Source organism: Engraulis encrasicolus, chromosome 16, assembly GCF_034702125.1.
Source record: "Engraulis encrasicolus isolate BLACKSEA-1 chromosome 16, IST_EnEncr_1.0, whole genome shotgun sequence".
Lineage (NCBI taxonomy): Eukaryota > Metazoa > Chordata > Actinopteri > Clupeiformes > Engraulidae > Engraulis > Engraulis encrasicolus.
This window is the reverse complement of record NC_085872.1, coordinates 30364425-30376731: the sequence shown is the minus strand read 5'-3', so window position 1 is coordinate 30376731 and position 12307 is coordinate 30364425. Positions and strand designations below refer to the sequence as shown.

Sequence of the window (12307 nt, the reverse complement as noted above, 5' to 3'; positions counted from 1 at the left end):
TCCCCAGTGTCTCTCCCACTCATTTCCTGTCCCACTCTTCACTGTCCTGTCTAAATGAAGTTGAACCCCCCCCCCCCCCCCAAAAAAAAAACTTTTTAAAAATTGCACTGAAATCTTTGTTTAACAATTTCCCCTATAATGACTTTTGACGATCCTCCTTCCGTATCCTTAATGACGAGTTTTGACGACCCCCTCCGTATCCTTAATGATGATATTTGACGACTCTATGAACGACTTCCCGAATTTTTTCCCAAAGTAAGCCAAAGTAGTGAGGGAAGGCAGAACGCAGAAACGCGTGTAATAAAGAAACTTGTGCCTGGTGCAACCTTTTCTCATTTTTCAGCCAAAGTAGTGACCAATGGTATTAATACCAAAAATACAGATAGGTACCAATACAAATATATATTATGTCTATGTTTCGGGCTTATCGGTAGAGTGTAACATTCACTTGTTATCATATGAGCAGTTCCGCTTGTTTTATTCAATTTTACTTCAAGTTTAGCCTTAGAATGTTCTACAAGTGTGGTTCTATAAGGCAGTGTTTCTCAACCTTTTTTGTCCTGCGTACCCCCTAAGCAATTTTGTCATATGATGAGTACCCCTCTCATGCTCTATATCTGTTCCTCTATCCCAATGTGACTACACTCCATATATTTGTTACTATTACATTTTTCCAAGTACCCCCTGAGGTGTGCTCGCGTACCCCTAGTGCAGGGGTCAGGAACCTATGGCTCTAGAGCCACATGTGGCTCTTTTGGGAACTGTATATGGCTCTTACTTAACCATCCTTTAAAATATGGAATCGTACAGTATTTATAAATAAAAGTACGGGTTCCATATTGAGTTGAAACAGGAAAGGGGGGTTGAAAAGTGTTAAAATGCAGGAAATTACATCTAAGAAATACAAAATTCTCCCAGACACTCGCCATAATGAAGTTGACAGTTGGCAACCCTATTACCTGTTATCAATAAAAGCAATAACTTGACAGTACACTGTAAAATTGTTGGGCTTAATTGAAATGTGTTTTTAAAATGGTATGGCTCTCATGAAAATTTCTTTTTAAAAATTTGCCGTTTATGGCTCTCTCCACCAAAAAGGTTCCTGACCCCTGCCCTAGTGGTACACGTACCCCTGGTTGGGAAACACTGCTATAAGGTGTTCCATGGGGGAAAGAGGTGACGCTCCTGTAAATGTGATCATATAAGATGTTCTCGTGTTTTGTGTGTGTAGGGCTGATGCTGATGAGCATCTTCATCAACAGGGTAGTCAGTCTCTTCTTCAGGCCCACTGCATGGTATGGGAACAGAGACCACCACACTCACAAATTACAATTACAATTGTCTGCCTACAAATTCAGCTTGTATGTTTTTAAATACTACATTTTATATCAATACACTTTCTTTTTTTATTTCTAATTCTCATCACTTTTCCCCTACAGTTCAAAGCCTGGGATAAGTGCTTCTTCAATGTGAAGTGTTTCGATGGCAGTGTCCATAACTTTAAGGTTAATTCCAAAAGTGGTCCAGAGGCTCTTCGAAAAGTAAGTATGCACTACTGGCATTATCATTGTAGGCTTGTGTATTTTTTGAGATTGTGACATATTTGGCACTGCGTGGCATAGTTGCAGACTCTCTCCTCCCCCTTCTTCCCTCCCTCCCTTCCTCCCTCCCTCCCTTCCGTTCCCACTCTCCGTGTGTGTGTGTGTGTGTGTGTGTGTGCGCGTGTGTGTGTGCGCGTGTGTGCGCGCGTGTGCGCGCGTGTGCGCGCGCGTGTGTGTGTGTGTGTGTGTGTGTGTGTGTGTGTGTGTGTGTGTGTGTGTGTGTGTGTGTGTGTGTGTGTGTGTGTGTGTGTGTGTGTGTGTGTGTGTGTGTGTGTGTGTGTGTGTGTGTGTGTGTGTGTGTGTGTGTGTGTGTGTGTTCTGTAGAAATGGCTAGACGCCATTGGCGAGCACTCTGCCTGGAGCACATACTACAGTGTGTCTGAGCAGGCCTGCGATGAGGAGGACGAGATCGATGTGGAGGACAGTGGCACTGCGGCCTCAGGAGATCTGGCCGACTCCCTGATGGTGAGCCAACACCCCCCAAGCCTACAGTGGCCTTCGCTCCCCTCCATCAACCACCCACCACGCACACATATTTCATGCATAAACAAGTGTGTGTACTACTGTACACACACTCACATACACAAATAACCACAGAAGCGCACACACCATACGATGTATTCAACTCGACTACTGTACTCAACACAAACATGTTCCAGAAATACACACACACACACACACACACACACACACACACACACACACACACACACACACACACACACACACACACACACACACACACACACACACACACACACACACACAACGCCATCCTTCCTCCCTTTCTTTTGACTCTGTTCCCTCCATCGCTCCCTTTATTCACCAATGAGTGGTTGAATAGAAAGAAGATGAGTGGAGGGAAAAGGATTACATCATTGTGATCATTGTGTGCTGCCCGTTCACAGCTGCATGAGATGAGGGCGCTCCATGGGAACATGCGTAGTGTAGCGATGGGCCAAAAGAGGTCATGCCATCTGGCCTCCATGCTCATGCTTCATCTCCTTGCTAAACTGCAACAGGCCCAATAGGGGAAACGACAACTAGCACGACGATGATGATGATGATGATGATGATGATGATGATGATGATAAATGTATAGAAAGTGTTTTAAGATCTGAAGATTGTTTTTCCATGTTACTGAACAGTGCATGACTGACAGCATGTGGGACAGCAAATGCTTTAATATACAGTTGAGGACGATATTATTAGCCCCCCTCCTGAAATTAGACATTTCTCTTGATTTCTCAGTAAGAATGACCATTATTAACCGTTTCTGTTATTCTAGAAACAAATACACTGATGGAGATAATGTTCAATGAGTTGAATTTGGATTTTTCTATTGTTACGAAGAGTTTAAACAAAAAAGGGCAAAAATGACAAGGACAAAATTATTAGCCCCCTGATCATTAATAGTCAATATGGCGCCATTTATGAACCAAAACTGACAACAGGCTCTGATAAGTTGTTACCTAGGTTGGCACATGCCCCACTAGGGATTTTGGCCCATTTCTTCACTGCAAAGTATTCTAGCTGGTCCAAATCGCATGGATGCTGATCATAGACATTAACCACAGACTCTCAGTGGGATTGAGGACTGGACTATGAGCAGGTGATTCCAATATCATGGTTTTAGTGTCCTTGAAGAACCTCCGAACTAATCTAAATGTATGCTTTGGGTTACAATGTTGTTGGAAGACCCAGCAATCCAGATTCAGACCCAGACTCCCTGTGTCTGAGGCTGAATAACAGACTAAACTTGATGCCCTTCCACTATGTGTAACTGTGGAAACTGCTTAGCCTCATTAGACCAAAGAAGCATTGGACACCTGCCTAGATGATTGTTATTGACCTGGCCTCACCTGGAGGTTTTTTCCCCCCAAGAAAGACAGTTGTTAGGGCTTGTCATCAAACTGTGCTTTGGGGCCATCATCGCAGAAGAACCCCTTTACTAAAGGCAGTGCATATCAGAGTGTTATTGAGCTTTGCCTGTGAACATTTGAAAGTCAAAAATGAGTTTTGAACGTCTCTGCTTTCATCTGATGATATTCAATTGCACCTGCTTTGGTGCATGAATTCTGCTTCAGTCAGGTGAATAAAGGGATAGGCCTTGAATCGTTATAAGATGGTTTCCACAATTAAACATGGTGGTGGATGCATCATTCTGTGGCAGCCTCAGCCACAGGAAACCTTGTTTGGGTGTACGGCACCATACAAAACTGAAAATTCTGATAGAATGTGGAAAGTGACCTTGCAAAAATATGCTCATAGAGGGAGCTAAGATCTTCACTGGATCTTTCAATAAGATAATAACCCAAAACTTGCGTCCAAAATAGTTCAAATGTTCTTCAAGGATACTAAAACCATGATCATGGAGTGGTTCAGACCTCAATCCTTTAGATAGTATTTGAAGAGTGCTGAAAATGAATGTCCATCCTCAACATGCAATTTGGACCAGCTTAACTATTTGCAATGAAAAAAATGGGCCAAAATTCATGGTAGGACATGTGCCAACATAGTTAACAACTAATCAAAGTGCCTGGTGTCAATTTTTGTTCATAAATGGCACTGTATTGACTATTAATGATAAGGGGGCTAATAATTTTGTCCTTGCCATTTTTACACTTTTTTGTTTAAACTCATTGTGAAAATGGAAAAGTCCAAATTTAACATATTGGATACTATCTCCATGGTGTATTCGTTTCCAGAATAACATACACTTATTAATAATGATCATTCTCAATGATCAATGAAGAGATATGTCTAATTTCAGGAGGGGGGCTAATAATATCGTCCTCAACTGTATGTATATATATATATATATATATATATATATATATATATATATTTATATATATATATATAGATAGGGGCTTTGTATGCCTTTATTGATAGGAAAGTGCGAGATGGTGACAGGAAGTGAGTGAGAAAGAGAGATGGCGGAGGATCGGGAAATGACCTTAGGCCAGAATCGAACCTGGATCCTCAGTGTAGTAGTGCAGTGCCCTCCCATTTGAGCCACCACAGGGTTGGTGAATGCTTTTAAAGGGACACTGTGCAGGAAATGGTAAAAAAAGGTACAGCAACTATGCTGCTCATTGAAACTGGGCTGCCTATTGCCAAATTTGATCTTTACATGAAAGTTTACTAAGTAATAAACAAATATTTTCTAGTATGGTCAAAGTACAGTATTTTTTGCAGCTAAAAATGGCTATTTTTGGAAATTCAAAACGGTGGACCATGGAGAAGATCCCCCTTTTCATGTATGAAAAATGCAATTTTTCCAGTCATAATGAATACTTAGAATTTGATGCTGGTGGTAAGTATTCATGAAGAAGATAACATTAGTGAATGGGCAGCCTGAGTTCTGGAAATAAACACCTACAAATCTCACACAGTATCCCTTTAAAGTATTTGGCAGTGGTTTGCTGTTTTGACTGCAATATTTTTCGACAATGAAATTAGTATTTCTGTTTTTCCTTGTGCACCTCATTTTGGGTAAAATGTTGGGGAATGCTGAGCTTAGATTTTGAGGTCAATGTCCTTATTATGATATGGCAACTCTTGGTGTGTTCATGTACACATCACATCACGTTTCAGGCAAATGAAATCCAACGTGTAGAAAATGTGCCTTTATTTTGGTTGCTGACACTTCTTTTCAATTGCATCATTTATCCTTCACCATACGTGTAACAGCTGAGTGCCGCTACCACTTTTGGACGCCTACAGCGTATGATGCTGATTTTACTGAAGGAAGGAAAAGATGACACACTGAGGCAAAAAAAGGTTCCGGAATTCATGCTGGTCTTAGATGCAAAAAGGTTCATTCATGGCCTGCATTGGGCTCTGTTCACAAACACAAAAGCACAGTGCCACCCTGCAAAGGAGAAAAACAACTGTACGATGATTTGACCATATTGAAACACATTCATAGCAAGCATAACACCAGGGTTTACGAGACACACATTTACAGACTCTCCTGCTGTTCTTGGGCAGGGGTGTCGTACAGGGGGAGGAAGCGTGACTGAGTTACCAGGGCCCCATGTTCGTATATAGGGGGGCCCATACAGTCCGATTTATGGCTGGAGGGGTCCATTTGAGCTGATTGTACATAGGGACCCCAATTGGCTGCTTCGCCCCTGTTCTTGGGTCCTAGGAGACCTCCATAATATGGGCTGCTGGCTCTGTGTAGTTTGACACGTGCTGTTCAGTGTGCCCCTGTGTGTTTCAGGCAGCTGAGGCCAGCCAGCAGCGACTGGAGGCTCAGGTGGCCATCTTTGTGTCGATGGTGAAGAACGACGGAGATGACAGTAAGAGACTCCCTGGAGCATTTTTTGCTGTTCTATTTGTGCTGCTTCGTTCCTTCTGTCTGTCCGTCTGTTCCCCTGTCTCTTTTTTGTATCAGTGCAATGCTTGTCTTTTTTTAAACATTGCACGCCATCTTGGACTAGAGAAGTGCAGGTTGGTAATGCCTCATACAGTTTTCTCTGACTCAATAGACTCTTCAGACTCTTCTTTCTTTCTTTCTTTCTTTCTTTCTTTCTTTCTTTCTTTCTTTCTTTCTTTCTTTCTTTCTTTCTTTCTTTCTTTAGCTCTTTCTTTAGCTCTTTCTTTCTTTCTTTAGCTCTTTCTTTCTTACTCTTTCCCTATTTCTTCAGCTTTTTCATTCATTCTCCCCACCCCTTATCTTTTTGCTGTCTCATTATGTCTCATCTCTTGAAATGAAACACAAGCCCCTGAGTGTACAGTACAGCATGTCTCTCGCCTCTCTCCCTCTCGCCTCTCTCCCTCTCTCCCTCTGCCTCTCTCCCTCTCTCCCTCTTGCCTCTCTCCCTCTCTCCCTCTGCCTCTCGCCTCTCTCCCTCTGCCTCTCTGCCTCTCTGCCTGTCGCTCGCTGCCTCAGAGGGAGCCAGTCCGATGCTGCTGAAGGCCCAGGAGACGGCTCAGTGTTCCCGAGAGACCTGCTCAGCGCTGCGCCTCTGCATGGACCTCCTCGCCCAGAGAGAAGAGGTAACGTAACGCCCACCCACCCACCCCCTCAGTCCCTCCGTCAACTCGTCTCGCTCCTGCGCCTGTGGTGAAGCCCCTTGCGCCCTAGTTTTTTCTTTTTCTTTAAATATCCATGTGCCACACACGCTAATGATCAGCGCTTCGGTTTGGCGATCACAGGCAGGGCGGCTTGAAGGGAGCTGCATAGAAAATGCAGGCATAATATACCTTTGATGCCTCCCTTTTATGGTAATGCAAGTCCTGTGAGTTCTCCGCCTCACTCTCTCTCTCTAGTGTGGAAATGTCCTCGAAGACCTAGAAGAAAGGTTAAATGCTCATGTAATTCTTTCCGGAAATCTGCGGCTGCAACACATTTTTGTGCTGTTTTAAAGCAATAAATCTGAAGGTTCATTACAGCGTGTAAATTCACTTACAACGCAATTTCACATCCACCCTTCCAAAGACCCATCCATCATCTCCTCCTCCTCCTCACCTCCTCTTGTGACGGATGTGTCAGAAAGAGCATATTGTGGCCATCTTTGGACACTGACAAGAGGCCGAGAAGGCTGGTGTGGTAATGGCAGGTGGACAGGACAGTGCCTGTGTCCGTCTTAATAGCCCAGCCCCTGCTGCCTGCCAGCATGCCCTTGGGAGAGGGGCCGAGAGCTGGCATAATCACCGGCACGGTAGGAATAGTAGCAAGGGCACAGTCAGCCAAGAATGACTCCCAATTTGCTGAGGTCTGCATTCAGCTCTATATAGTAGTTGCTTAGGCTCTCTGTCTGTCTCTCGCCGTCTCACTGTCTCTGTCTGCCTCACTGTCGCTCTCTGTGTCTGTCTCTCTTTCTCCCTCCCTCTCTCTCTCTCTCTCTCTCTCTCTCTCTCTCTCTCTCTCTCTCTCTCCCTCTCTCCATCTGTCTCTTTTGCACCGTCTCTATCCCTCTCCTCCACACACACAGGCTTGCACAGCACATACACATACACATACACATACACACACACACACACACACACACACACACACACACACACACACACACACACACACACACACACACACACACACACACACACACACACACACACACACACACACTGGTCCCCTTTTCTCATTCAGAGGGTAGGCTGTGCACGTGGGACCCGCGAACGCTCATACACACATGCGCGAGCGAGGCATGGAGGGAAGTGGAGCGTGTGCACTCTTTCATTCACACTCACATACACACAGTCTCTCACACACACGCACACACACACGAGGGAGGCGAGAACGTGCACCACTTCGCGCTCACTCACAAGGCAGTAGGACGTCCGCGACTGTGGAGGGACAGGAAGAGAGGTGACGCCACCTATCATCCAAACAGGTACAGATAGATGACTGAGGCTGAGCCCTTCAGTCTTTCTCTCATTTTTCCCCCTTTTGTACTCTGACAGCTGTTGTAGGCTTTTAGACTGATGAATAGCTGGTTGATGATGTCCTATTTACTGTGTATTGGTTTTGTGGACGGGTACAGTCAGTGGAGTTGATGTTGTTGATGTTGCTGAAAGTGCGGTGTACTGTGAGCTACGGTGGGTTTATAAGTGAGCCTGCCAACGTCCCCATGCCACGCTCATGAGCAGAGACTTCAAAGTGGCCAGAGTTGGTCTGCTCAGTGGCATGCTGACAGGCGTTTCTGAGCCTCTTTTTTTGTCTTCTTCTGACTCTGGACAATTTAATGACTGTCATCACTCTTCCGACCGCTTTAATTTGATGTGTTGTACAAGACAACATATTGCATAAGCGTTGGTGTCTTTTCAAATTGTTATCATGTCCGTCTTGCAAAACAAGCCAGACATTTCAGTCAAAGTCAGGTTTTGTGGAGTTGACACAAACTTGCTTAGCATTTTATTGTTTCTGGTACTGTTCCTTGATCATGCAACATTATCAGGATAGGTGAAGTGTGTCACACAAGCTGGATGTCATTTGGTTTTTTTAAGTGGCATAGATGGCAATCATCTGAGTCAACTGATTTGGGTGGTGTCTGCTATATTTAGGCTTTGCTGTGCTGTTGGTAGGCTTTGCCTGGGGGCATTGTTTTCATCTACTGCTCGCAGGTTCGTTCCAGCAGCTTCAGAGAAGCATTTGCTTGGACAACTCCCCAGAGAAACATTGCCACCCTCCATCCGATCAGAGAGAGATAGAGAGAGATAGAGAGAGATAGAGAGAGATAGAGAGAGATAGAGAGAGATAGAGAGAGATAGAGAGAGATAGAGAGAGATAGAGAGAGAGAGAGAGAGAGAAAGGGGGGGGGGGGAAGAGAGAGAAAAAAGAAAAAAATCACAAGGATTGAAACTGGCAGCACCACACACAGCATCTCACTTCTAATTAAAACATTTCTGCAAACCTAAAAAGCCTGTTGAGAGCAGGAAAGAGCCAATTAATGAGAGTTGGAAGCATCACTTCACTCACCTCGCTGCTCACTTATATATAAATATAAAAAACAGCCGGATCCAGCCTGTGCCAGAACAGAAGAGGGGCAGTAAATAGGATTTGGCCCGTGCGGATTATTTTTACAGGATCAAATGATAATTGGGAAGTGTCTGAGCAAGCATGCTGCATCGTCTGGACCAATCTGAAGATGTTACATCACGCTAACTGGATTACAGCGCCCTGCGTGCCTCTGCCTCTGCCTCTGCCTCTGCCTCTGCCTCTGCCTCTGCCATCATCTTCCCACTGACCCCAATCTTTTCATTATCTCATCATCCCATCCCATCAATCACACCTATCGCCTAAGACACACTGTCTACCTGCATTTATGTCATTTCACCTGCTGTTCCACCTATTCATATTGCAAGGAGGGGGAAAACGAAACAACCCCAAAATCAAGACTTTCTAGAAAAGAGGAGGAATGAATCAGACCATGGGGTAAGTTGCCTGTCCCTGAAAATAGATTATGTCTAGCTGTGCGAAGGCGTGTGTGTACCGGTTCTATTTATTGTTTGGCAGCAGTGGGAGATCTTGACCCTGTCTGCCTTCATTAGCTGCTGGTCATTCATGCCCAGGCGCTGGGCTGATGGAAGTGTCCGTTGAGTGTGGAGTGGAGCAGGCTGGCTGGCGGCGAGGAGCCCATTGACTCTTACAGCACGGGGCTCTCTGGTTTTCCATTTATCTCAGCTCGTTTCCAGGCGTGAAATCACCATGGTTACCGGTGTCTGTATGTAGGACGAGTGGGGAGGGAGGTCCACCGGGCTGGGATGGGGTGTGTGTGTGTGTGTGCGTGTGTGTGTGCGTGCGTGCGTGCGTGCGTGCGTGCGTGTGTGCGTGCGTGTGTGCGTGTGTGCGTGTGTGCGTGCGCAAATATACTCTCAGCTCATAGAAATGCACGTGCACACACACACACCTCACAAAACACACATACACCTCTGACGGTCTTATAAGGTTACTTGTTTCTTTGCCAGAAAACTACAATACTACTTCTTTTATTTAGTTGTCTGTATCAGGTCACTGAGCTAAGTTTTCTGTGTCATCTGACAGTGCTTGCTATCTTTTTCAGGTCGGTCTATGACCTGTGCTGAAGTTCTTTCTCTTAAATTGTCAAAATTGTGGTATGATGTTAGCCTGGTGAACCAGCGGCACCCGCTGGACGGCAAAATGTTTTGTCTACGGGGGTCTGGCCTCGCATAATGATTCAATGAAGCCAGAATGCCATGAATCTGGCAAACCAATTACAACGCAAAGATGTGTTTTGAATCAAAGCGGGCAGGGTTTTGAGGGAAGGTTGTTCTCATCAACAATCTTCGGATGTATCATGCATCGAGGCCAGACTAAATTAGACATCCACATTTAGTCTGGTTTATCAGGCTAGTATGATGTTGAAAAGGTCAAATACATGTTTTCCTCTCTTCCTTTTTCTCTCTCTCTCTCGCTCTCATTCTCTTTCCCTCTCTCGCTCTCTGTCGCTCTCTCTCCTTCTCTCTCTCCCTCTCTCTTACACATGGGTAAATAACGGATGTAAACAGTGTCTGTTTACAGAGCCTGGGGATCTTTAAATTGTATGACATATTTTAATACGAGGCATAGACAATAACACCAGTCACTCGTCATCAGTTTCTATGACTATTGTCTGACAGAAAGAAAGGTTGTGTTATCTACATTGAAGTACAGTTTACCTAGTCTCTCTCTCTCTCTCTCTCTCTCTCTCTCTCTCTCTCTCTCTCCTCTCACTTTCTTCTCTCTCTCTCTCTCTCCTCTCTCTCTCTTCTCTCCTCTCCTCTCCTCTGCTCTCTCTCTCTCTCTCTCTCTCTCTCTCTCTCTCTCTCTCTCTCTCTCTCTCTATGTCAACCTCCCCTTTCATCGTAAGAGAAAATAAATGAAGTTTAAGCGCAGCTTGCAGGGTCCCATGAAGGGACTAGCTGGTCTCGGAGGCTTTCAAAGTGAGCGCGCTCCGCTCCATAGTGAAGGGGCCTAAAATAGCGGCATGTGCACCCAAGTGTGAGGATGCGGAGAGGCTGCGAGCGGCCAGCCGGGCATGTTACACAACAAAACATTCCCGCAAGGCCTTGTCCAGAGCAAGCCAGTTCAGAGGGGGCTCTCATATACTATACGGCACACACATACATGCACATTAACGGATGTGCGCGCGCACACACACACACACACACACACACACCAGCCCTTTATGTCAAGCTGCTGTATGTGCCCGCCCATTAAACGTACGGCACAGACAAATTGCCCTGGCCCCGTGCCTGTGATGTGTAAGCGCTGCTGCCTGCACCTACTCCGAGTGAAGTGACCGTCACCCTCTGCGGCGTATAGGAAGGTAATGTGACGGCAGTACAGCAGCAAGGCAGAATGAGAAGGGCTATTTATAGGTGTTAAGGAGAAGTGGGACAGGACTTTGGCCCTTTACCGTTCAGAATTAGATCCATTTTCTTGTGATTTGCATGGCTTATGGTGCGCGATCTCTGTGGGGTTAACTCAATATTAATGGAGGCTCTTTACTCAGTGAGATGTGTGCTATATATGTAATGTACCCTGCAGCTAGCATGTTTTGAAGCAGTATATCTGTATGCCTTTGTGCAATTCTGTGTACTGTAAATGATTCTGTGTTGTGGAGAGGTGAAGAGGGGAGATAGAGGAGGTGTGTCCTTTCTCTGTGCCTAATGAAGTAGTGGAAGGTCCTAATCCAATAACTTTCAGTCTTTTGTAGGCTTCCTCTTGCTGTGTGTTTAGTATTTGAGAGTAATAAAAGGGGTTCTGTCTCTGTGATTGTAAAGTAAACATGACCTGGCTAAAGTGTGTGTGTGCGTGTGTGTGCGTGTGTGTGTGCGCGTGCGTGTGCGTGCGTGTGCACGTGTGTGCGTGTGTGTGTGCGTGCGCACGTGTGTGTGTGCGCATGTGCGTGCATGCGTGCATGCGTGCATGTTCATTCTCCAAAATTATTGGGTTGATAGTGTTGATTATTGGGTTGTACTGTATGTCTGATTTGCCTTCCTGGTATTTTTTATGTTGTATGTCTGGTTTGCCTTCCTGACATTTTTTTATTCTCTGGCCATTCCGATAATTGTAGGAATAGGTCACGTTGAAGAGCCAGTCTTGTGCTCAGTTTATTTAACACGTTAAGCCGACATCAAATCTCGAACATGCACAACACCTACCAGATTCTCCGGTATAACTACCTCAAAACCATTAGCCATTATAAAAGAAAAACGGTGTCAAACTTATCCACAGCAGCTATTTC

General features: G+C 45.1%; 1 protein-coding gene across 1 annotated transcript in view; it reads left to right on the top strand.

The window, feature by feature from the left end:
• Positions 1-12307, top strand: part of LOC134465598 (oxysterol-binding protein-related protein 1-like) — a 37230-nt gene that overhangs the window by 4230 nt on the left and 20693 nt on the right. The window contains exons 11-15 of the mRNA XM_063219350.1: positions 1232-1295; positions 1440-1541; positions 1926-2066; positions 5833-5911; positions 6505-6611. Coding sequence (XP_063075420.1) covers positions 1232-1295; positions 1440-1541; positions 1926-2066; positions 5833-5911; positions 6505-6611 — 493 coding nt within the window. The remainder of the gene's footprint in view (positions 1-1231; positions 1296-1439; positions 1542-1925; positions 2067-5832; positions 5912-6504; positions 6612-12307) is intronic.